The sequence below is a fragment of the Lipotes vexillifer genome, unplaced genomic scaffold, assembly GCF_000442215.2.
Source record: "Lipotes vexillifer unplaced genomic scaffold, Lipotes_vexillifer_v1.1 scaffold810, whole genome shotgun sequence".
NCBI classification, from domain to species: domain Eukaryota; kingdom Metazoa; phylum Chordata; class Mammalia; order Artiodactyla; family Lipotidae; genus Lipotes; species Lipotes vexillifer.
In genome coordinates, this window is record NW_006797357.1 from 510,128 (window position 1) to 532,863 (window position 22,736).

A 22,736-nucleotide genomic window follows, 5' to 3' on the forward strand; every position below is an offset into this window, starting at 1 on the left:
CTGCTTCTTTTTTACTAAGCTGAAAAATAAGCAGTAACTCCATTTCAACTTAACAGGTTTCTGATAATATAAATATTTTAGGCAGGTAGCTCATTAAGATATCTTCAGCAAATTCCTGTGTTTTTTCAGTTTCTTATGCATGCAAATATATTACTTATTAATAATAAAATATTTTTTAAATTAAACTTTAAATTGTTTCTCTTTTCTGATTTTTTTATAGGACTGACTTCTTCAGTGCTTAGAGTCTGAGAAAAAATGGCAAATATGGATAGTGATTCTAGCCATCTTCTCATCCCTGAGGTAGATAATGAAATAAATCCTGGACCTATGAATATCCAGTTTGATTCATCAGATATAAGATCCAAAAGGTAAATGTTTAAAATAAAATATTTATTTTATAATTAAGGTTTTTAATTATTAATATAGAACTAATTATAACCAAATATATATAACTTTGATTATAAAATATCCAGTTTCTTACAGGATCTGTATGTTTGTATGTGGTAGAGAATAAATATAAATACTCTTCTCACTTATATCTGACTTTTTAGACTAAACTCCACTTGTCTGTCAGGGGTGGTTGGGAAGTTTTATGAAGTAAGATGCATATAACTCATTTAACAAGTATATATTGATTATCTGATTTGTGCAAGGTAATATGCGAGGTGCTGGGGATAGAACAGTAAAAGTAATACGTAATCCTTACTTTCATTGAGCTTAAATTCCAGCAGATAGTTTAAGATAGAGTTTAAAATTTATTTCATTGCATACCTGGAAAACCCAAAAGAATCCACTGAAAAATTATTATAAATAATAATACAATTCAGTAACGTGGTTGTTTACAAAATAGGCAAAAATAAATAGCATTCTGATGAGAAAATATAATGAAGAAAAAGATAAAATACATAGGAATAGCCTTAAGGATGTGCAAAATCTATATGAGAGAATACTACTGAGAGACCTAAAATAACATGCATAGTATTTCTTCAAATCTGAGATGCTGATTATAAGTTGTGCTGCTTATTTTTTTTTAACTATTTATTTATTTATTATTTATTTGGTTTCGCCACGTCTTTGTTTTGGCAGCTGGGCTCCTTAGTTGTGGCATGCATGTGGGATCTAGTTCCCTGACCAGGGATCGAACTCGGGCCCCCTGCATTGGGAGTGCAGAGTCTTAACCATTGCGCCACCAGGGAAGTCCCTGTTGTTGTTGTTGTTGTTTTTAATATAATACTAACATAAACTGCTACCCATACCTCTGATGCAACAATTTCTTTGGACTTATAATTTTATTTTGATATTTTCTAGAAGAACTCTTGTAATTATAAAAATAAAAATATAAACAAAATATATTGGTTAAGATATTACAAATCTGATTCTTCGCAGATAGAGTCTGATTCTTCTGAATCACTTTTTGACTTGCAGTCATCAAAAGCAGTGTTTTTTTCCTGCCCCCACAAAATTGTCCTTAGTATCACTGAGAACATTGATAGTGTAACATTTCTTGAAAGAATTTTCTTCCTAGTCACTGACACTTTTTGATGCTTGCACTTTCCTGATCTTACCAGAAGGTGTCACAGAAAGCTTTCTAAACACTGTGGCTCACATTTCTTCCTTAAATGGTCCCTAAATGGTTTGATGACTGAAACGATAACAGGTGACAGTTACCTGTCGTGCCACCAGAAATAATTACTTTCATGACTGCCACCTGGCTGACAGTGGTTAAAAGATGTCCTGGATTATGAAATGCATCCATATTTTAGAAATGATTAAATGTGCATATTAGAATTAATAAGATAAGACATGTAACAAAAAGGCATATACTGGTCTCAGTAGGGAAGACTCTAAAATAAAATGTCATGCTCTTTAAATTTTAATCCATAAAATTAATGTGATCTGCCCCTCACCAAAAAACATGCCAGCAACCAATTCCAAAGTTTACATGGCCCAACAATTTCATTTCTAAGCATTAATTTGCAATGTCAAATAATATATGCACAAGGTTGTTTAATGCACTATTTTTTATAATAGCAAAAGATTGAAAACAACTAAAATGTCTTTTCTTATAGGACTGGATAAATAAATTATGGCACACTGATACAATGGAATATTTTTCACCCATTGAAAAGAAGGAAGTGGCTTTATTACATATAAAAATGGAACAAGTCTTCAACTTATTTTGTTAAATGAAAAAAGTGAAGTGCAGAGCAGTGTATATAGTATACTACCATTTGGGTAAAAACAACATTAACAAGTTATATATTATGCAAATATGTATAAATGGGGGAATAAATGGGAAACTGTAAGAGTGGTTGCCTTCTCAGAAGGAAACTGAGTGCTTGAGGTGGGACGTGTGGCAGATTACTATTTGGTAAATGCCCAACTATTCAACAACCCCACCTCTTTGCCAGCAGAAGCCTAACTGTGTTAAGGGTCGAAGCAGTTTCCAATCCAGGAGATGAAGGAGGATTGGTTTAAGCTAGTCTTGATAATCCCATTTCCATTTTCCAGATACTTAATTTTTTAGTCTTTTTTGCAGCTAGAGCAGTGTGAAATTTATCACATGAGAAATTTATCTGTGTCATTTAAGGTGGCCATCAGAGAAGATAATGAAATGAATCTTGTAATTTTCCCTTATATGTTCCAATATCAGTGAATACAAGGACTAATGAATGCTGATTAAATGCTCAGGATTTTCTTGAAACCTCTAAATTCTATGATAAATAATTGACCACTGTGACAATAGAACATAGGTCATGAAAGTGTATTCCACTGCAGTAGGTTAGCAGGAGTTCAAACAGTTCTCTGAGAATTTATTTAGCCGTGTAGGTTAAATGGAAATATATTTTCTATAATTAAACTTGTCAAAATAAGAGGGAATCAACTATTTTCAATCAGGATAACTATCTAGGTAAGCATGTTTTAATGAAGGCAAATATTTGTAGGGGTTTAGCAGTATTGAATGCTAATTTGCTTGTGAAATAATTTGAGAAACTTATTTGATGAGAAAAAAACAGGAGTACCTTAAAACATTGTTATTTCACTTTATATACATAAATCTCAGACACAGTGAGGGAAAAGTGTCTTCAATTAGAAGAACCAACTTAGACAACTATTTCCAAAAATTCAGTCATTTTAGAGTCACCTTATGACTTTGGTGATATCCCAGTACCACCTGTGTAATATTATAATTTAATATTTTTTAAATTTATTAACTTTGAAAAATTAGGGTTAATTTAGCCTCATCTTCATGTATTCGTGAAATGAAGTGTTGTTTATACTTTCTTCTAATATGCATTGCAGTAAATACCACGTAGTTAAAATAGCATTTATCCTTGTGCTACCTAAAATCATCTTACATATAACCACACTTCTGGAAACTGTCTTAGGCTGTTAGAGTATAAAGAACAACATTTGGTACTTTTAGATTGCTTATCCTCAGTTTAGTTTGTGGTTGACTTTATCTCTTCCACTAGGTGGCAGTCAAAATCATGTTCCGGTTCAAATATAAGAATTTTAAGAACTGCTTTGGACTAAAAGATAACGTGCTGGACCTGCTTATCATTTTGTTGGACCTGGGGTCTAATTAGACTTAGGTGGAAGAAGGAGCTTGTCACTGTAGAGGAATGATACACGTCATAATTATTTGGATTATTTGGGGACCTTTTGCAAACTATACAAATCCACTTTTCCCTCTGCATGCCTCCCCTCCCCTCCCCTCCCCTCCCCTATTAGTTTTTTTTTACCTGGTTTGGGGTGGAGTGAGGAATGTGGTTGGCAGGACAGGAAGATTTAGAAATCTGCTATACTGTATTTGATAATATTCCATTGGCAATCACTGGTCTTAGAGATTGTTTTCCTGCTTTTCCCAGACTTTCTGGTAACCAAATATTAGACCTGGTATTCAGGATTGCTTCAAGCTTTGCTGCTACTCTGGGATTATGACCTTTGGGAGTTGACCACTCCAGCCAGCCTGAAACCAAATTGTGAAGTGGTTAATTTGGCTTTGCACTTCCCTTTTTCCATTTTCTCAAACTCTGTTTCCCCTTCCTTTTTTCCCAGGACCTAGGGCTTTCTTGCCCCTCTCTATGTGCCCAGTTTTTCTCAGGGAATTCACTCAAAAATTTCCTCTAGACAGTGCTTTGTAAGTTATACTTTTTCTTCCTCCCCTTATTCACTAGTGCTTATCTGTCCTATTCGTGCAGGGCTCTCTTGTCTGTTTAGGTGTTAGGATGGCAAACAATCTGATGTGTCAAAGACCTACTCTATTACTTTTCCATGGCTGTTTGCATTTTAATAAGGAGAATTCTAGAATATAAAAGCCTAACCTAGGGTTTCTCTGGTGGCACAGTGGTTAAGAATCCGCCTGCCAATGAAGGGGACACGGGTTCGAGCCCTGGTCCGGGAAGATCCCACATGCCATGGAGCAGCTAAGCCCGTGCACCACAACTACTGAGCCTGTGCTCTAGAGACCGTGAGCCACAACTACTGAGCCCACACACCACAAGTACTGAAGCCCACGTGCCTAGAGCCTGTGCTCTGCAACAAGAGAAGCCACTGCAATGAGAAGCCCGTGCGCCACAATGAAGAGTAGCCCCCCTCACTGCAACTAGAGAAAGCCCACGCGCAGCAACGAAGACCCAACACAGACAAAAATAAATAAATAAAATAAATAAATAAAAGCCTAACCTAAAGGTTAGATTTTTCAAATTGATAACATTTCAAGTACTCTGGTAAGCCAGTGGGGTAGAGGTAGAAATTGAAAATAGGCAGTGCTGGGTGCCCTTCAAACATACTAAGCATGTTTATGGCCCCTATTTTTTTTTTTTAGAGTGTCTACTTGTGTACACATCTGTAAACTGGCCTCTCTCACTTTCTTCTGTCAATAATGCTATCACTGGATAGCAGCCTGAATTGATTCTTTTTGGTATTTGTGGTCCTGGGTCGGGGGTCGCATAACAAAGTGAAGAGTTTATCTATTAATGTGCCCTGGACCAATAACAGTGATTATTGAGGCTTGGTAGTTTCATAGTTGGGGATTTATACAGATCTAGAAAAGTAGTTTTCCCAGGAGGATTGGTTTCCAGAGCTGTATAAATTGCATTTTGAGGAACTTGCCATCTATGTTAAATAGACAGGACCAGAGCCCTTAACCATTTATCAGTGCCATGGAGCTGATACCAACTTGCTGATTGTATTACAACTTCTGTATCCTTCCCTCTCCTTCCTCCTTTTCTCCCTACTCTCTTCCCTCTCCTCTTTTCTCTCCCTTTTTAGTCCACTTCTCTAACCTCTCTTCTCCCCATACTCCACCATTATTTTTCTCCAGTGGAACTCTTTTTGCTAAATGCTTGAAGAGGGGAACCCTGGCCATGGATTCAGAGATGCTTTAAATCTAACTAAAGGGACTTCCCTGGTGGTGCACTGGTTAAGAATCCTCCTGCCAACGCCGGGGACACGGGTTCGAGCCCTGGTCCGGGAAGATCCCACAGGCCGTGGAGCAGCTAAGCCCGTGTGCCACAACTACTGAGCCTGCGCTCTAGAGCCTGCGTGCCACAACTACTGAAGCCCATGTGCCTAGAGCCGATGCTCTGCAGCGGGAGAGGCCACCGCAGTGAATAGCCAGCGCACCGCAACGAAGAGTAGCCCCCTCTCACCACAACTAGAGAAAGCAACGCACAGCACAGCAACGAAGACTCGGTGCAGCCAAGAATAAATAAATTAATTTAAATAAATAAATAAATCTAACTATGGACTCTGTTAGAATGGGATCTTATTTCTAGTCCCATCAGAACCTTTTTAATCTCTCAAGTTCATAGGTTCTTTTACTTCTGTCTTTCTTTCCAGATGTCTGTGTTTGCTTAACTATCCTTTTGTATCCATATCTGCTTGCCTAAGTTGCTTCCATTTCTTTCCTTATTCGCTCTGGTCTGTCTAATTTTGCTGTTTCCTTCGTTGCCTCTAAACTAATGCTTTATTTTCTTCCCTTTCTTCCTCCCTCATTGACATTATTTGGACAAGCCTGAAGAAAGAGGGAGCCTAATGAGTTTGACCGGTGCTCATTAGCACCAATCAAGTTTTGTTGGGAGGAAAGGGTATGAAGAGTTGGGCTAGCATCTTTCTCTGTCTACTCAGTATTATAACATCTCCAAGTATATAGTTGAAAAGGCTTTTAGTGTGTAAACAGAAAAAAAATAATGCAGGGGGCTGCAAATAAGAAGAGTTTATTGGGGGGGGTCTTAAAATTCCAATTCGGGAGACACAGATTTGGGTAATCCTGAAAGAGAGTTCTGAGGAAGAGAAAGAGTCAGGGGCTTATAAAGACAAAAAGCCACGAGGCTGTTAAAAATTGCCTGGGAAGGATTGTGATTTATCCTTAAGGAATCACAAGTTGTTTTAGGATAGGGGTCCTACAGGTAGACAGACTGTCACTAGTTATTTTAGGGTAAGGATCCAATAAGTATCTTGAGTTTCTGGCATATGTTCTGGATGACTTGCTTGTAAGGTCAAAAGGTCACACTCCATCCAGGCTGAGACATGCGTAAGTCACAATTCCTTAATGGCTTCCCGGCTCCATTTTAGAGAGCTCTCAGCAATACCAACTCCATTTGGATTTTCCTTTCACAAGTAATTTTACTATTACTGCAAAAGCAATGAAACCAATTGCAAATGTACAATAAGAAAACTGAAACTCCTTTTAACAAACAGACTTAAAATCAAGTGTTTTAAAATTATGGAAGCACATGAAATTTATGGATCTTGTTAAAAGCCTAATGGATGACTGTAACCCAAAGATAAGGAACTGATGTAAAAATAACATACTGAGATTATGTATCTTAGGCTTGCCTATTATTTTTTAGTCTTAGTCTGAAATTGTCTCCAAAAGTCTATTACATTTTTTTCTCTGGCTGCTTTTTTAAGATTTCTTCTTGCAATCTGTTCTGTATTCCTTTGTCACAAGGTATGGTTTCCAAGATCTTTTAAATATTAAGAAAGTGAATGCCTCAACATTTTAAGTGAGGAAATATGTTTTCTATACAGTAACATAGAAAATTACTTTGGTGCTATACTTAATTTAAAAAGCCTGATTCATTGCAACAGCATCACACTTCCTCATTTTTTCTGTTTCAGTTAGTTTATAATTTATCTTGGCATGTTCTCACTACTTCAATTAAGGTTATTTCTCTCAAATTTGAATTTGAATTCCAACAATTTGAATTTGAATTCCAACAATTCGTATCTCGTATTTGAATTTGAATTTCATCAGATTGAAATTTGCATTTCCTCAAATTCATATATGACTTGTTTATTCTAATACAAGTTTTTATATCTACCAATATCTCTGATTTTTTATTTTCTTATACCTCTTCTGTAGAATAGCTGAATCTTCTCTTAAATCCTGTCTTATTCATTATAAATTGATGTAGGCATTGGTGTTAATTCTTTGTTGTTATGCCCTACAACTTACATATTAAAATTTATGTTAATTTATTATATTACTTTTATTTTGTTTCTCATTTATTACAGTTAGAGAATTATTTTTAATTTTTATTATTTTTCTTATAAATTTATTTATTTATTTCTTTTTGGCTGCATTGGATCTTCATTGCAGCACACGGGCTTTCTCTAGTTGTGGGGAGCGGGGGTGCAGGCTTCTCATTGTGGTGGCTTCTCTTGTTGCAGAGCATGGGCTCTAGGTGCGTGGGCTTTAGTAGTTGCGGCACACAGGCTCAGTAGTTGTGGCTCACAGGCTCTAGAGCGCAGGCTCAGTAGTTTTGGCGCACAGGCTTATGGCTTTATGCTTTATGGCATGTGGGATCTTCCCAGACCAGGGCTCGAACCTGTGTCCCCTGCATTGGCAGGCAGATTCTTAAGCACTGAGCCACTAGCGAAGTCCCTATTTTTATGAATATTTTCTATTTTATTTATTTCAGCTTTATTGAGGAATAATTGGTCTATTTTATTAAGGCTAGTAAATTTGGGTGTTAAAAATAATTGCTTAAAAAGAGGGCATGGTCCTTAAACGTTGCTAGTGGGATTGAAACATGGTATGGCCACTCTCTTTTCCTTCCAGTTTTTTGGAGATATAATTGACATCCAGCATTGTTTAAGTTTAAGGTATACACCATAATGATTTGAGTTACATACATTATGAAATGATTATCACAATAAGTTTAGTGTACATCCACCATCTCATATAGACACAAGCTTTAAAAAATAGAAAAATATTTTTTCCTTATGATGAGAACTCTTAGGATTTACTCTCTTAACAACTTTCACCTGTAACACAGAAATGTTAACTATATTTATCATGTTGTACATTACATCACTAGTAGTTATTTATCTTGTAACTGAAAGTTTGTAGCTTTTCACTACCTTCATGCATTCCCCACCCTCACCCTGCCTCTGGTAACCACAAATCCAGTCTCTTTTTCTATGAATTTGTTTGTTTTTGAAGTATAATTGACATACAACACTATGTTAGTTCCCATTACACAACATAGTGATTTGATATTTCTGTACATTTTAAAATGATCACCACAATAAGTTTAGTTACGATCTGTCACCATACAAAGATATTACACTGACTATATTCCCCATACTATTCATTTCATACCCGTGACTCCTTTTGCAAATGGTATAGCCACTTTTTTTTTTTTGGTATAGCCACTTTTGAAAAACAGTTTGATAATTCTTAAAAATGTAAATATAGAATTATTATTTGACCTAACAATTCCACCCCAAGGTATATATCCAAGAGAATTTAAAACATATGTCCACACAAATATAAAGAAATGTCCATAACATTTATAATAGCCCAAAGTGGAAACAATCCAAATGTCCTTCAGTTGATATATGTATAAAGCAAATGTGATATATCCATACAACAGAATATTATTTGACTGTAAAAAAGAATTAAAATACCAATATATGCTACAACATGTATGAACCTTGAAACCATGCTATGTGAAAGAGGCCACACAACAAAAGACACATATTGTATGATTCAATTTATACAAACTATTTAAATTAGGTAAAGTCATAGAGACCGAAAGCAGATTAATGGCTGCCAGGGGCTGAAGAGAGGGGATAATGGAGTCCAGGATTTCTTTTGGGGGTGATGAAAGTGTTCTAAAGTTGATTATGGTGGGACTTCCCTGGCGGTCCAATGGTTAAGACTCCCTGCTTCCACTGCACAGGGCATGGGTTCGATCCCTGGTCAGGGAACTAAGATCCTGTATGCCTCATGGCAGAGCCAAAAAAAAAAGAAAGAAACAAAAATTGATTATGGTGATGGAAACGCAACTCCATAAATGTTCTAGAAACTATTGAATTGTACATTTTAAGTGGGTAAATTTTATGGTATGTGAATTAATAGCTTAATAATTTTTTTTTTTAATTAAAGAGGGCATGGGGGATTTCTGCTTACAACAAGGGCAGATTAAGGAATTTGGACCAACCATCTTGCTGAGAATAACTGGAAAAACTGACCAAAAAAAATTTTTTAAATCTGCCTAAAGACATGGGAGAACTGATAAAACAATGAAGAATAATGGGGTCTAGATCAAGAAGAAGGAGGAAACGAAGAAAGGGGAGTCCAGCATTTCCTCAAGGGTATCTGCCAATTCCAGTTTATAAGCTGAATGGCTATTAAATTTACAGAGCTTTCAATAGCTTTTCAAGGCTAGAGGGAGAAAAACTGGAATCCAGGGTTCACTAATAGTAGGTAGGCCCCATGCAAACTTTAGGTTGGAAGTCCTAAGGTCTATAAGCCTAGAAATATGAGTGAACTGGAAATAGAATGGCCTTCTTTCAGGGACTATAGCTCAACTTTAACTCATCTCAATCCCTAAAACTGGATTAAGGTAATCTAGGACTGCTAAGTGTCTCAAATTGGCTCCCAAAAGCAAATGTAAACACTTTCTAAAGAAAATAATATTATTCTAGGCTTCAACTTACTTATACTGTTTTTCTATACTAGAATTTTATTAAGTATTATGCCAGGTACTTAATCAAAAATAGCTAGGCATAAGAGAAGATGAGACAACATGATTAGAAATTAAGAGACTTGATACACAATAGACAGATGATCCAGACAATGGAGTTATCAGAAACAGACTTTTTAAAGACTATGTTTAATATGTTCAGGGAAATTGAAATAAGGTTGAGAATTTTGGCACTGGCTAGAAATGTAAAAAAGAACCAAATTCATGGAAAATATTTATTGAATAAAAAAATAACAGAAAATATGAAACTAAAAACTATAAAACAAAAAACAGTAACCTAAGGTAAGAAATCAATCAATGATGAAAACAAATCAAGGCAAGGATGTAGAACAATGGGAATGATTATGCAGTACTAGCGTAAATGTAAATTAGCATAATCACTTTGGAAAAGGGTTTGTAATTATCTGTTAACATTGAGTATATGCTGTTTATAATCACTAGAAATGTGTGCACATTTCACCAAGAGCCATGTACAAAAATATAGATTATGAGTTATTCATAGGAGTGGCAAACTGGAAACAACCCAGATACCCACCAACCAGGAATGGTTAAATAAATTGTATTTTCATGTAATGGAATATTACACAGCTATAACAGTCTACAGCTGCACGCAAGAATATGGATGAATCTCAGAAAGATAATGTTTGCAAAAGAAGCTAGACAGAAAAATACATATTGTGTGATTGCACTTTATGTAAAGTTCAAAAACAAGTAAAACTAACTTTGTGTGTGTATGCACCTGTGTGCACGTACGTGGGTCTACACTCATTTGAAAATATTCTAGAATGTTAACTGATTATTTCTAATGGGTGGTTTTTATTTTCTTCTATAACTTCTATATTATCCTTATACAAAAACAATGTACTACTTTTATAATGAGAAAAAAGTTATTCAGAAAATAAAGCATTCCTATAATTTAGGATGAAAATAGTACATACAAAATGAAAAACCCATTTTATTAGAAACAATGTTTAAATCACCTGTGCTTCTATAGGATGATACAAATTATCTTTTTTCTCTACTTAGGGGATGTTTTGTTTTGTTATTTTGTTTTGTTCTTGTATAGAGAATATTCTGGAAAAAAAAGCATAAAGAAATATATTCCCATCACATAGAGGCAAGTGTTGTTGAAACATTTTAGTATATTTTTTTCTATCCTTTTCTATGATATTTTATGAACTCATATACTATATACAATTTAATGTGCTACTTTTTCAGTTTAAATTTCTGTTGAATGCTGTTGTTACTTCTGTAAGCTATTCCCAAGTTGCCAGCCTGCCAGCCTACCTGTTTCTCTTATTCTTTGCTTCTGTCCTTCCCTCTCTACTTCCTCCCTCCCTTCCTTTTGTTCTTGTATTCCTTCCTTTTGTCAGTAAACATTCACTAAGCTCTTTTTTGGTGCCAAACACTTTGGGGAAGGAGATAGACACTCAGCAAAAAAAAAGGACGGGAATCACTATGATGAGGGGTTATAAATATTTGACTTGTTATGTATATATACAAACGCACACAAATATATATTTTTTTCTTTTTAACTCAGTACTCAATTTTCATTAGGAAAATAATACTGATTTAACCCATCCTGATCCAGCATTACAAAGAACCCATGGGATCATATCCCAGCGAGTAACTATGCTGTAGAGTATGGCTAAGCCCAGCCAGGAGTAGAATGAGGTCATCTATGGTACTGATGGCTAGGTGCTTTGGGGGTTTCGGTGCAGGCATTGCTCTGTGTAAGAACATTCAGTGGTCTAGGGCAGGAGTCAGCAAACTTTTTTTTTTCTGTAAAGAGCCAGATAGTAAATATTTTAGGCTTTGTGGGCATATGGACTCAATTTTGCCATTGTGGAGTGAAAGCAGCCTTAGATAACACGTAATCGCACAGGCCTTGCTGTGTTCCAATAAAACTTTATTTATGAAAACAGGCCATGGACCAGATTTGTCCTATCTATCCTTGACTACCAACCTCTAGTCTGCAAGGAGAGACACTGGACTCAGGTGTAAGCAGCCATAGGGACTGGTACTTCTACCGCTGTGACCCCTAGGATACCTCTTGCCTTGCTTTTAGAGAAGTTAAAAAAGTGAGGCCCACTCACCTTAATTTCACTCCACCCTCACAGTTGCTTTTAATGAAGTTGTTCTAATCAAAGTAGCCTTTTGGGCAACAAAACAACCTCCAGCCTCCCCCTGAACCTCATGCCCTTGCAGCAAGCCTAGAGTTCTTTGGCAAGGTCATCCAAGGATTTTAACTGCCATAAACTGTAGAGATAGTGACTGAAGCTAGGAGTGATAAATAAGGGGTAAGTACCAGGTTTCAAGGAATAGTAAAAAGTTTTACAATAAAAATTATTCTTAAGAAACACTGAAATGTCCCACAAAGCTGTAAGCAATTTTCCATATTCTTTCTGAATATCATTTTAAATAAATATGTATTATTTAAATATATCATAATTTAACAATGTTTAACCACTTAATGTTTTATTAAGCTGTTTACAATTTTAATTATTTTAAATGGTGCTTTGATTAGCAGCTTTCTACATGTCGTATTTAAACCATATTTTGATTCCTTCTGATAGACTGTCAAAAGTATAATTATTAGAATAAAAGGATGTAAAGCACAATTAAGGTTCTTGATATATATAGCCAAATTGTTTTCTAGAAAGGTTGTACCACTTTATACTCCTACCAGCAATATGTGAAAGTTCCTGTTTCAAAATCCCCTTTCTAGCACTGTTTATTTTCTTTTTTACTAAAACATCTTATATTTTGTTTATAAAACTTTCTTATATGTAAAAGTTGGTAAGAGCCAGTTGGCAGCAGGTTTCACGTTGGACACTTGCCTTTATCAGTCTATTCTGTTATTTTGGGATTGGTTTGCAGAGTAACATGTCATACAACCAACAGTGGATTCTGGTCAGACTACTACAGTGTTTGCCATCTGGGTTGAAAATACAGCCATGGTCACCTGAAAGGCCAGTTTGTGTAGACGATTTGTTGCTGTCTTTCCAGTGGCAAAGCAGAAGTTCTCTTAGCCCATTTACCTTTCTTGGGAGCCGTGATAAAGACGTCTAAGGCGTGATAAATAGTATCCCTTTCTTAAGTTATGGAAGAAGAATAAGAAAGGGGCTCTTTTTCTTTGGTAGTCTGTTTAAAGAGTAGATGAATTTTTGGTTTTGTGTTTTCAGTTTCTAGGTAACAGAATGAAGATAATGAAGAAAGCAATTTTAGTGTTCATCTGAAGAATCACATGTATATATTAAAAATAAGATTTATCTTAATATAGATACTTAATGAAATATTTACCTTCTTTCATTACGTTTCAAGTTTTTTGGGTTTTTTTTTGTGTGTGTGTGGTACACGGGCCTCTCACTGTTGTGGCGTCTCCCGTTGCGGAGCACAGGCTCCGGACGCGCAGGCTCAACGGCCATGGCTCACAGGCCCAGCCGCTCCGCGGCATGTGGGATCTTCCCAGACCGGGGCACGAACCCGTGTCCCCTGCATCGGCAGGCGGACTCTCAACCACTGCGCCACCAAGGAAGCCCACGTTTCAAATTTTTGAGGAAATTTTAGTTAAAATGCTGACCTGGCAATTTTCTTCCCTGCTTTTTTTTTCTTTTCTTTTTAATGGGGAATAACTAGGTTTTGAAACTAGAAATTTCATTTCTTTTCCAGAAATTCTTTTGGTAGATTTGTGTAACAAGGAGAGTAATAATTGGCATGACATTACAGGTTGAAGCCTACAGTGTCTCTGTAATTTATTTGCTTATAGTTAATATAATTATTTATAACTAAGTATATAATTAAGTATATCTTAATTATACTTTATAATTAAGTATTGTTAATCTTCCTTTGTGGAATGTCAGTCAGTATGTTCCATTGGAACTGCTTTTTCTAGATAGAAGATAGGATGTGGTGATGCTGGTGTTGTTACTGTTTTATATCAACCTAGTGAAAAACTAAAGAACTGTTATGTTTGTATTTACTTACAGATGCTTCTAGCATCTTAACTTTGTTGAAAGTTCCTGATGTTTATATAATTCTTTTAGCCTCATTCCAGTGCTGATACTAAAAACAAAACAAACAAAAAAACCCTTGCATTTCTGTTACATTTTGTAACCATGAAAGAAGATATTGTTTGTTTTCAGGACAGTAGAATTAAAACAATTTATGTGTTTTTAAAAAACAAAATTTGGGGGCTTCCCTGGTGGCGCAGTGCTTGAGAATCCTCCTGCCGATGCAGGGGACACAGGGACACGGGGACACGGGTTCGTGCCCCGGTCCGGGAAGGTCCCACATGCCGCAGAGCGGCTGGGCCCGTGAGCCATGGCCGCTGAGCCTGCGCGTCCGGAGCCTGTGCTCTGCAACGGGAGAGGCCACAACAGTGAGAGGCCCGCGTACTGCAAAAAAAAAAAAAAAAAGAAAAGAAAAAAACCGAAAATTTGAAAGCATGAATTGCATTGAAAGAATTTTTAAATTCATTCTTAGCAGAATCTGCATTTAATTAAACATATAGTTTAATTAGACCTGAGAATTAATATTCAGGTCAAGTTCTTTGTCCATATGTCATTAATGAAGATGTCTACTCATGGCTTAGTAGCAGCTTAGAATTCTAAAATAAAGAACCCATAACCTTCAACCAGGTGTTTATTAACATTTACTTTTTTCATATCATCCTCATCAGTTAAAAAAATAATAACAACCTAAAACTTTAGGACTGTATATATTTATGTGTGTGTGTGTGCTCGTTTGCAAATTATATACATGTACTTCTGTACTTATCAATTATATTATAAAACATAAAAGTAGAAAATTTTAAATTATAAGATATAATCTTGAAAAAATTAACTTTAAAATTTTATCTATTAACAGTACATTAAAACTTCTGTTTTCACTTTATAATATTAACAGTAACAATAGAATATGCTTTATTATTTTTGAAACTCTTATAATACCTTGCCACAATAGTAATTCAAGCTGATTTGAAATTCATTTCTGCTCATCCTACAATTATGTGGAAGTTTTTGTTGAAATTTGCCTGGTTAACTTTATCCTCCCTGATATGACTCAGTTCTTACATTTAGTGATTGCTGTGCTAGTTTGTGTATTCTGGTATCCCATGTTATTTTTAAAGTCCAAAATACTCCTGTTTTTACTGGCTTAAAACTGTTAATTTGGAAACAGCCAGTAGCTTTGTTCACCTTTCTTGGTTCTCTCTCCAGTCTATCCTCTGACCTCTCCTCTGCTCCAAAAAAAAAAAAAAAAAAAGCATTGATTTAGAGAGAGCCTTCAGAAAGCAGCTGATCTCTTTGCTTGGGGAAGGGGAGAAATTAATAGAATCATCCTTCCCAGGTTAACTGGGATTAAAATCAAAACTGTTACAACCCAGTGGCTTCTGGCCAGAATGCAGGAGATGCCTAGCTGGTCTGAAAGCTCCGTTGGAGGAGAGCTTCAGGAATGTCCTTGTTTTTCTTGACCAATTATTCCATGTCTATATAACTGCAGTTTTGAGTTTTTATTGGTGACAGACATTATTTTCAACAATAAAATCATGTAACAATGGAAACATTTTTAAACATCCATTATCAGAATACTCTCTGTATATTGTGAGTTTTTTTTAAGAGCAGCTGCTTTCTCAGTCATTGTTAAAATATCTTTACCTTGAAGGGAGATAGATTAGATATGTGGGCGGCTATTTTGGTTTTTGATTACCTGCTGTGTACTTATGTAGCATACTGTTGATAGCCACAGTCATCATAGAAGAGGTCAACAAATTTGGAACAGTTGTCTTTTTATAGAAGGAAAGTAGATAATTCGTACTTAAGTTTGACAAATTTTTAAGATATTTTGCCACAAGATAACCAGCAAATTTCTGTATGGTACACAAGATTTTTTCAGTCCCTCTTGGTCTCATTACTAAATTTTGAAAGAATATGTTACTTTAAGATTTATTTTTAAAGTTCTTTTTACCACATGATATATATACAGAAGAGTGCATGATACATACGTTCAATTTAAAAAAATAATAAAGCCAACACCCATCCAACCAACAACAAGGTCTAGAAATTAGCTGCACCCCAGAAGTTCCCCATGTGTCCTTCACCAAGCACATCCCTCTTCCTCCCTACAGGTGATCACTCTCATGACATTTGTGTGATCATTTTCCTACTTTTCTTTATAATTTATTGTCTGTGTATCCCTAAATACTGAATTCAGCTTTACCTGTTTTTGCATCTCATGTAAATGAGATCACACTGTATGTATTCTTTTGTGACTTTTGTTTAGCATTATAATTTTCATCCAAGTTGTATATAACTCTACTTTCATTGCCAGTGGTTTCTAGCATTTTATTCTCTAAGTATCTGCAGTTTATTTATCCATTCTACTTTAGAACATATGGGATGTTTCCAGTGTGGGGCTCTTACAAAGAATGCTTCTATAAACATTAATATATGTGTCTCCTGGTATACATATGCAAGAACTTTTCTATGATATATACCTGGGAGTGGATTTGCTTGGCGGTAGTGTATGTGTATATTCAACTTCACTGGATAGTGCCAGACTGTTTTCCATAGGGATTATACCAACTTACATTCCCACTAGAGTTTCCATTGCTCTACCTCCTACTTGTGCTTCATATTGCGAGATTGTTAAATTTTCACCATTCTGATGAGCATATAGCAGTATCTCATTCTATTTTTTTCCAAGAGATTGAGGTTGGTAAAATGTTATTAATGATTACTGGTTGTGGGATTATAGGTGATTTTTATATTTTTTATTCTTTTAAAGTATTTCCTATAGTATTTACACTTACTTCTTCAGCTACCATTTCATTGTTCTCTTTCCTTTTTACGGAAAATTCCTTGCAAGGATTATTTGTGCTCACCATACCACATTTTTCTCTTGAACCCAGTTCAGACAAGCTTTTTTTTTTTTTTTTGTGGTACGCGGGCCTCTCACTGTTGTGGCCTCTCTCGTTCCGGAGCACAGGCTCAGCGGCCATGGCTCACGGGCCCAGCCGCACAGTGGCATGTGGGATCTTCCCTGACCGGGGCACGAACCCGTGTCCCCTGCATCGGTAGGCGGACTCTCAACCACTGCGCCACCAGCGAAGCCCCAGACAAGCTTTTGTTCTAACCACTCCACTGAAACTGCTCACATGCAGGTTACCAGTGGTCATTTCATCGACTAGTCCGCATCTCATTTGACTTAGCAGTAGCACTTGACAGTCATTTTCTAACCCTGAAAAAGTCTTTAATTTGCTTGAGGTTACCACAATAAATTGATTTTCTTATAGGTTGCTGCTTCTCATTTTTTATAGCATTTGATACTTTTGATTATTGCCTCTATCATTTCTCCCCCAGATATTTTTTTAAACTAAAGAAAAGTTAAAAGCATTATCCTTATAATTTTTTATTAACTTTTTTTCTGATTATAAAAGCAATACAAGTTTTGATGATCATACTATGTTTATATAAGATGTTATCATTGGGGGGAACCTGCATGAAGTATATATGGGAGCTCTTTGTACTATTTTTCCAACTTCTGTATGAGTCTAAAATTATTTCAAAATACATTTATTCACCACATTTTATTGAGCTCCTACGATATGCCAGGTACTATTCTAGCCCCTGGGAATATAGTAGTGGCCAAATTGACAAAAATCCCTGCCCTCATGAAACTTATATTTACTGGAGGTAATCAATAATAAATTAAAAGTATGTATTATGCTAGGTAGTATAAATGCTAAAGAGAAAAGGTAGAAAAGTAGAGATGGTGCCTAGGAAGTGACAAGGATATAGAAGAGGGGTTGAAATTTTAGGTATGGTGACAAGGATAGCCAAATGCCTCATTGAGAAAGGGGACCTTGAGGAAGGACTTGAAAGAAGTAAAAAAGCAAGCCATGAAAATATTTAGGGAAAAGGCCTTCAGAGCCTTTGTTTGTACCTGAAATTATTAACTAAGGTCCTAAACTAGGTACATGCTTGCAGTGTGTCGGGAATGGTGAGGAAACTACTGTGGTTAGTGTGGTAGACAATGAAGTCCTAGAGGTGGGGTGGGGGAGAGGAAGTAGAGAGCAGTTTGATATATGAATCAGGAGTTCGGGTTGAAGATCATAGTTTGAGAGCCATCAGCGTACACATGATATTTAAAATTATGTAACTAGATGAATCCACCAAGAGATTGAGTGTAGACAGAGAAGAGAAAAGGTCTGGATTAAACTCTGGGTTACTCTGACATTTAAGGGTTGGGGGTTTGAGAAGGAATCAGCAAAGGAGACAGAGTTCTTCCCTTTAGGACTTTGTCTTTGTTGGCATGTGAAGTCCTCCATGTACTAACCCAGGTTTACCTCATCTCTTACTACTTCTCTTCTCACTACTTATAGTTTTAAAAAATATATTGTGCTCTTTTTCTGGGTTCTTTCTACATGCTTTTCCATTCTTTGAAGCACTATTTCTTTCCTCCTGTTCCCCATCCCTGATTAACTCCTTTATATCTTTTAGAATTCACCTCAACAATAGCTTCCTCAGTGGTCTGCCAGACGTGGTTTAGTTTCCCCTTCTATCTACTCTACACATACCCAGCATCACACAGTCTTCTTACTCCCATTATTGCTCATAAGCACTTTCTCTCTTTTTCTATTTTTCTCTCTGGATTGGAATTGCTTACTTATGTATCTCCTCCAGTAGATTATGATCCTTGAGGTTCTATGTCCTCTTCATCATTTAACATTTAGCACAGTGATGAATACTTGGTTGGCACTTAAACAATATTTAATAAACTAGAGAACCAATAAATTAATTAGCCATAATAGAAAGAGAAGAGCTTATACAGGCTTAGCCTTTGGAGACAGTGAGTGAATTTGGAGTGTAGAGCAGGGTTTTTGTGAAAGAGGGTGTTATTTAGGCATCAGAGGAAGCAGGAAACATGTCGGCAAGCCAGAAGTTACCAATATTTTTTTTGTAGCAGTAACTGTCTAGGTACAATGGCTTGATTAACTTCTTTTTGGTCTTCTTTATTGAAAAGCTGCCTGGCAGACATAGTGTTTTACCAAGCAGGTAGATACAAGTACAGTGGGTTCATTATTTTGAATGTTTATTTGCATAAGATGTTTTGAATACTTGATTCCCTTTTCATTTTCTAGCAAACTACTCCAATCTGGCAGGTGTTTGAGAGTTGCAGCTTCCATAGAGATGTGAATAAAGCAATAGTTTGTTTCTTTTTTAATTTATTAATTAATTAATTTATTTTTGGCTACGTTGGGTCTTCGTTGCCGTGTGCAGGCTTTCTTTTTAGTTGCGGCAAGCGGGGGCTACTCTTCGTTGCAGTGGGCAGGCCTCTTATTAAGATGGCTTCTCTTGTTGTGGAGCACGGGCTCTAGGTGTGTGGACTTCAGTAGTTGTGGCACATGGGCTCAGCAGTTGTGGCTCAAGGGCTCTAGAGCGCCGGCTCAGTAGTTGTGGCACATGGGCTTAGTTGCTCCGCCGCATGTGGGATCTTCCCGGACCAGGGCTCAAACCCGTGTCCCCTGCATTGGCAGGCAGATTCTTAACCACTGCCCCACCAGGGAAACCCTAAAGGAATAGTTTTAAATGAAGGGTCTTCATATTGAATATGAACCTTCTTAAGAGTCACGGAATTGTTATTAAACTTCAGAGAAGCATAACTCGTCAGTAGAAGGGTGGAGACAGATTTAAAAGCCAAAAATTTTTAAGGAATTTAAGGAGTGGAACTTAGAAAAGGTGTTAGGTAGAAATAAGGTTTCTTTGTTTATAAATGTATTAAATGAAAATAAAGGGTTTTGAGTCACATTTTAAAATATTTTTTAAAATTTTGCTGAATGTTAAAAGCATTTTTTTTCTGTAGCATGACCATAAATGTTTTTAAGGTGAGACAAATATAACCTCTACATAAAATATTATGATTTATTTTCAGTGTGGCACAGTTGAGCTACATTTCAAATGGGAAGTAACATTGATAGGGAGCACTCATGTGAAACTGTGTTCAAAAGAAAAAGCCCAAGTTTCAAAAAATGTTTTATTCTGAATATTGTCCTCTGTATAGTTTTAATTTTAAAAGTGTTTTCAGATCCAACTAAAGTTCAATTTAGAAATATAATTTATATTTTTTGCTTTCTCAGATGAAGCTTTAAGCATATGTTTCTAATAATTCAGTTAAAATATGCTGGGTTGTATATTTTTTAAAAGAATCTGCATTGAAAAGATTCCAAAATATTTGTTTGAACAGGCACTCAGCATCTTGATGAAAACTGTTGGAAAAGAAAAACTTTCAGAGTCATTCTGCTCTCTGAGTACCCAAGCCAACTAAACTGGTACAGTTAGCACTTCTGTAAGAGGCCAGGAGCCAAGAAATGTAGCTCTTCCTGGACTGCTTTTCAACAGGCCTTCAAGCCAACTTAGTGCTTGATATTAATACCATTGCATTTTCAGATAATAAGCTACAAGTAGAACATCTACAACTCTTTCTATCAATATCATACTTATTAGTCTCTACTAGTAATCCTTGATTAGCTTAAATCTCTGCTTTATGTTGGCATTAAAGCTGTAGCTTTAATTTTGTCAGATATCATATTATAAAACAACAAGAGAATGCCCTGTAGAGTGTGACCCCACACTGTCTCCCAGACATAAATATTTTTACATTGCTTTTTAGTACTACTGAGTGTCACAGTAGAGATGTAAATTATTTAGAACACATTAATGCTTTGGAAGGCGAGGTAGTTATCTCAGCCTACCAAATTTATAAGTAGAGATAGTTTATTTGGCCTCCGACCCTTTCGTTTTCATTGTATCCCCTTGAGATTTATTGATACTGATGAATTCATTTAGCAGTTACATGCTTACTGTAGGTAGTATGTCATGTTGATCTCTATATCCACATACTTGTTCTAGTAAGTGCTCTTAGGTATTTGTTGGATTGAACTAGAAAGTACCCACCAAATTTAGATGCTGTGATGGAGAGTAAATAATAAAAGAAAGATTCAATGATTCTGTATGCTAACTAGAGAGACTAGGCTAAATTTAATTTCTCTAATATCACAGAGTTATTTTGAAAAATAGCATAAACTAAAATTCTAGTCACTTGGTTTTTCAAGTGCTTCCCACAAGATTAGATTAACAGTGTCTCCAAAAATGGTTACCATACTTTTATAACTTTTAAGCTTATTTCAGAACTGTAAATGTAGAAGACTTATGTGGAACCAGTGATAAACCTCCTGGCTTTTTTCCCCTTTCTTATTTGGATCTGTGTATAATCTGAAATAGCAAATTATATACAATTTGGGAGACAGTGTCATTTGTGACTTTAGGGGATCTGAGGAATGCAGTCATTTCATGAGCTTGTGCCAGATCTTTCCATTTTGGGTAGTTTATTAATGGAAAGAAAGCAAATGGAGGGAGTTTCGGTAAGGAACTGAATGGGTTAATGACTGAAAATGATGATTGAAAACCAGAATCTGCAGTTAATTGGGACATAGTTATGAGGAGAAAGCATACATATAAATAGTAACATAATGGTATGTTACTGAAATCTAAGAAAAGTAGAATGAGACAAAATATCTCTAGTGTCTTGCTGTTCTATTTGATAGTATTTTGGATAAGTTTCATAAGGGAGATGGTTGAGATCACTAATCCTTAGTACATGAACCAACAAATAGGAATTGTGTTTATCATAAGAAGTAACTTTGGCCCGTAAAGAAGGAGTAGAGACTCTTAACTAGAGGAACATTTTTGTCTGTAATTTCTCTGATTCGGTGCCAGATGCTTTTTGAGAGAACGTTCAAAGCCGTGTCTGTCTGAGTTTCATTGTTGAAAACTGCCAGCTGCTATATTTCTTTTGAATAACTGATTGAAGGTCTTTCTGTTATGTCTCCTCTATTGCAAAATTCCTTAAGTTTAAAAAAGTGTGTTTAAAGTAATAGCATTATGAAACAAAAGCTTTATTCTGTGGATTGGATAATACTTCTCTTGTGACATTTTCTTTTCCCACCAAAAGTGAGAAGTGAATGCCTTGCCTTGGTACATCCCATTTCTAATGGAGGACAAGAAGTTATTTTCTTCAATGGCTGACTTCCAGAATTTCTGCCTGAACGTTCTTTGTCAAGTGTATATTCCCTTCTCTAGGCCTTTCTATATAGAGCCCACAAACATCGTCAGTGTGAATGATGTCATTCAGAGGGTTAGTGACCATGCCTCTGCAATGAACAAGAGGATTCATTACTACAGCCGGCTCACTGCTCCTGCAGACAAGGCACTGGTAAGGGGCAAAGCATTGCTAATTGTCTAAGGTTAAGTTGAAATGAACTGAACAACATAAGCCACGGCAGCTCCCAGTGGTTGAACTTTTTGCTGGCCATATTCCAAGGACAGCATCATGGAAAGTCAAAGATATTAATTAATACGTCTTACATCTCAGGCTAGTTCATTCTTATTAGCCTGGCATAGAGAGATTTGAAACAATCTCTCTATGTTGACAACAGCCTAGAGATGTGTTGGATCAAATTCTGCTAATCCACAATCCTAAAAGCTTTGAGGAGGATAAACTGTTGAAGTAGTTTAGGTCATTGATTAATAACATAAATAATAAGTTCTGGTCAGTCTATTCAATTTTTAAGTTTGAAGCTACAATTGAAAAATGTTTCTAGAAATTTTTTACAGGAGTGAGAAACTGAAATATATACATACATATATATATATATATATATTTTTTTTT

General features: G+C 35.9%; 1 protein-coding gene across 3 annotated transcripts in view; it reads left to right on the forward strand.

The window, feature by feature from the left end:
• Window positions 1-255: 255 nt before the first annotated feature.
• Window positions 256-22,736, forward strand: part of SLC38A9 (solute carrier family 38 member 9) — an 82,138-nt gene continuing 59,657 nt past the window's right edge. Inside the window, exons 1-2 of one of the 3 annotated variants that reach the window (XM_007469270.1) lie at window positions 256-368; window positions 22,148-22,280. In XM_007469270.1, coding sequence (XP_007469332.1) covers window positions 256-368; window positions 22,148-22,280 — 246 coding nt within the window. Of the gene's footprint in view, window positions 369-2,787; window positions 2,912-22,147; window positions 22,281-22,736 lie in introns of those variants that run through there. The other 2 variants (XM_007469271.1, XM_007469272.1) reach the window with 2 other exon arrangements.